Here is a 3,568-nt window from a genome sequence, read left to right on the forward strand (position 1 = left end):
CTGGAACTAGCTCTTGTAGACCAGGCTGGTCTCGAACTCACAGAGATCCGCCTGCCTCTGCCTCCCAAGTGCTGGGATTAAAGGCGTGCCCGGCCTTTCCCAGAAGCTTTGCACAGCAGGGGTTATTTGCTTAGTGGTAGGGACTATCATTAGACTGTACCTAACCATTTAATAGTCAACAACAAAAAGAATTTAAAAACTTAAAGTGTGAGGATGTACATAAATTGACAGGATACTTGCTCATTATGCTTGTTGCCCTAAAGTCAAACTCCTGGACCACAAAAAGTGAAGTGTACTGGTGCATGTCTTTATCCCTAGCACCCAAGAAGTAAAGGCAAAAGAAGTTGTATGTTGAGTTCCAGGAAAGCCTGGGATGTAGGCAACTTTGTTTGGGGAGGAAAACTAAAACAAATGCATCAGTAGCATGTGCAGCTAACTCAGAATTTGTTTGCCAAAGTTAATGTGTGCAATTTTGTTTAGAATATAGAACTAACTAAAACACATATCCCAGGCAAATACAAGTATAGAAATCTTGTTCTTTGCCAAGTTGTGGTGGCACATGCCTTTAAATTTAGCACTCGAGAGACAAGAGGCAGGGGGATCTCTTCAAGGGCACCTGCCCTCAGTGAGTTCCAGGACAGCTAGAGCTAGACAGAGAAACCCTGTCTCCAAAGTAACCAAAACAAAACCAAAAGAGAAAGAAAAAGAAAACTTGTCTTGCATTTCATTTTTTTTTTTTTTTTTTTTTTTTTTACCAATGTGTCTCCCTTGAGTCATGGAACTTGAGTCATGTTTAGATTTAAAAACAGTTTTGTGTTTAGAACATAGAAGATCTTAAATTTTTAATTGACCTGATCTATCTCCATATCAGGAGAATTAAGATTGCTTCTTTTTTTTTTTTTGGTTTTTCGAGACAGGGTTTCTCTGTGGCTTTGGAGCCTCTCCTGGAACTAGCTCTGTAGACCAGGCTGGTCTCGAACTCACAGAGATCCGCCTGCCTCTGCCTCCCGAGTGCTGGGATTAAAGGCGTGCGCCACCACCACCTGGCTTAAGATTGCTTCTTGAGAAAATATATATCTTGCTGGTTGGTGACACATTTCTTTACTAGCACTCGGATGCAGAGGCAGATGGATCTCTGAGTTGAAGGTCATCCTGGTCTAGAGTGAGATCCAGGGCACACAGGACTGCACATTGAAATCCCGCCTCAAAAAAAGCACATAACTTGTAAAACTTTTACAAACTTGACAATGAAACTGTTGCTGTTTTGTCTTTTCATCTGTTAGGTTTGTGTGCCTTTGATTCAGAGTACAATAAGTGTTGATAGTGTTGCTTCACCGCAAGGCAGTTCATCTCGAGGGTCTACGTCTCCTGGCTTAAGTCCACTGAGTCCACTGACTCCTGGACATAAAGGTGAGAGAAAGAGATTTCTTTCCTTTTCTTTTGAAAAGTCTTTGAAGGAGTGGTTGCACTTTCATCTGGTGTCCTTTAGGCAAAATGTTCTTTTTTGTTTTTTTGAGAATCTCCTATAACTTAGCCTGTCTCAGAACTTGAGGCTCGTCTTAAATTGCTGATTCAGGATGACCTCTCTCTACCTTTCAAATATTGGGATTAGAGGGCACACCTCTAATGCATTCTCATCTATGCTCTCTGTTACTGATTGTTAGTCATTTTGTTACTGATTTTGCAACTTTTAATTGGATTACTTGGGTGGTTGGAAAATATTTTTTTTTTTCGGTTTTCTTTTTATCTTTGTATATAGCCCAAATTTGAATTTTTCCCCCCTGTTATTTAAGACTGATGAGAGCTCTTTGTGTTTTGAGACATGCTCTCACTATCCAGTTCTGGCTAGCCTGGAACCCACTGTGTTGACCAGCCTGGCTTTGAACTGACAAAAGTCCTTCTGCAGTTGTTGGGATTGCAAAGGTGTACAGTCAGACCCAGCTCATTTCATGCTACACGAATTGATTGCCAATAAACAACTCGGAATGACTAAGAAAGTAGCAAAAATTTACTTGCTTGCATTGAAAATGGACCTTAAAAGACACTTAAAGTGGCCTTAGAAAGCAATTATTTGTCCTTAATATATGTCATCCTTTTTCAGCATTTTAGATTTTCTATTCAAGTTTCAGAAAGGATTGAATATTCAGGGTGTCTGTCGTGTTTCTGAAGGTATATTGTATTGCTAGGAAGAATAACTTGAATGATTTTGTATTTGTTTTAAAGGAGTTCCTGCAACACCACGCATGAGTCCGAGTTCAAATATTGGTGGAATGGCTTCAATCCCTTCCATTCAGCTTTTGGGACTGGAAATGATGCTTCATTTTTTGTTGGGTCCAGAAGTCTTGAATTTTGCTAAGCAACACAAGCTTGTATTAAGCTTAGGTATTTGTTTTGGAAATAATTTCATGTGTTTGAAACAATCTAAAACTTACTTTGGTGGCTGGAGGAGCGGCCTCGTTCTCAACAACTTAATAGTGATATTGAGTGAAATAAGTATAAATTTAAGTAAAAGCATTTTTTAGATAATTTTTTTTTTGAAAATTTTGCTCCATAAATCTTTGACTTGATTGCCTTATTTTCTCCTTTAGAGCCACTGGAGTACCCACTAATCAGCAGCCCTTCTTTCTTCTCTAAGCATGCGCATACACTTATCACTGCTGTTCATGATAGCTTTGTTGCAGTTGGAAAAGATGCTTCAGGTAAGTTTAGGATTATTACTATTATTATTATTCTTTTTTTTTTCTTTTTTTTTTTTTGATTTTTGAAACAGGGTTTCTCTGTAGTTTTTGGTCCCTGTCCTGGAACAAACTCTTGTAGACCATGCTGGCTTTGAACTCACAGAGGTCTGCTTGCCTCTGTTTCCCGAGTGCTGGGATTAAAGGCATGTGCCACCACCTCCTGGCATAAATTTAGGACATTTTAAACTCAAAAGTCTCGTTTATTTTTTTTAACCATTTATGTGTTCCCATGTGTTTGGCCCTACAGTTGTGTCTCAGGATTAAACTCAGGTTATCAGATTTGGCAAAAGTGCCTGCTGAGACATTTTATTTTGTTTTGGTTCTTTTTATTTATTTTGTTTTTAATAAATAAAAGGGTACTGTTTATTTAATAAACAAAAGGTGTAGCTATGGAGTCTAGGCTGGGGAAATTTGTATTCTTTGGAAATCATCTGACCTGAAACCAGTGGTAGTCCTCTTATCTTTGACTTCGAGACAGGATTTCTCTGCAGCTTTGGAGCCTGTCCTGAAACTAGCTTTTGTAGACTAGGGTTGGCTTTGAACTCACAGAGATCTGTCTGCTTCTGCCTCCTGAGTGCTGGGATTAAAGGCATGCGCTGCCCGGCTTGTCTCTGACTCTTAAGTGAAATGGATAAGTGTGTACACCAGGCATGACTTACCATTTAAATCATTGTTTTCCTTCTTGCAGAAGTGATGGGCATTCAACGTAGAAAATACAGATAAAAGTGAAAACATTTTAATCCCAGCACTCGGGAGGCAGAGGCAGGCAGATCTCTGTGAGTTCGAGACCAGCCTGGTCTACAGAGCTAGTTCCAGGACAGGCTCCAAAA

General features: G+C 39.5%; 1 protein-coding gene across 2 annotated transcripts in view; it reads left to right on the plus strand.

The window, feature by feature from the left end:
- Positions 1–3,568, plus strand: part of Rif1 (replication timing regulatory factor 1) — a 52,115-nt gene that overhangs the window by 13,887 nt on the left and 34,660 nt on the right. For both annotated transcript variants that reach the window (XM_026778382.1, XM_026778379.1), the window contains exons 11-13: positions 1,284–1,410; positions 2,224–2,382; positions 2,589–2,699. In XM_026778382.1, coding sequence (XP_026634183.1) covers positions 1,284–1,410; positions 2,224–2,382; positions 2,589–2,699 — 397 coding nt within the window. The remainder of the gene's footprint in view (positions 1–1,283; positions 1,411–2,223; positions 2,383–2,588; positions 2,700–3,568) is intronic.

Source organism: Microtus ochrogaster, chromosome 4 (assembly GCF_000317375.1).
Source record: "Microtus ochrogaster isolate Prairie Vole_2 chromosome 4, MicOch1.0, whole genome shotgun sequence".
In the NCBI taxonomy this organism is placed as follows: Eukaryota; Metazoa; Chordata; class Mammalia; order Rodentia; family Cricetidae; genus Microtus; species Microtus ochrogaster.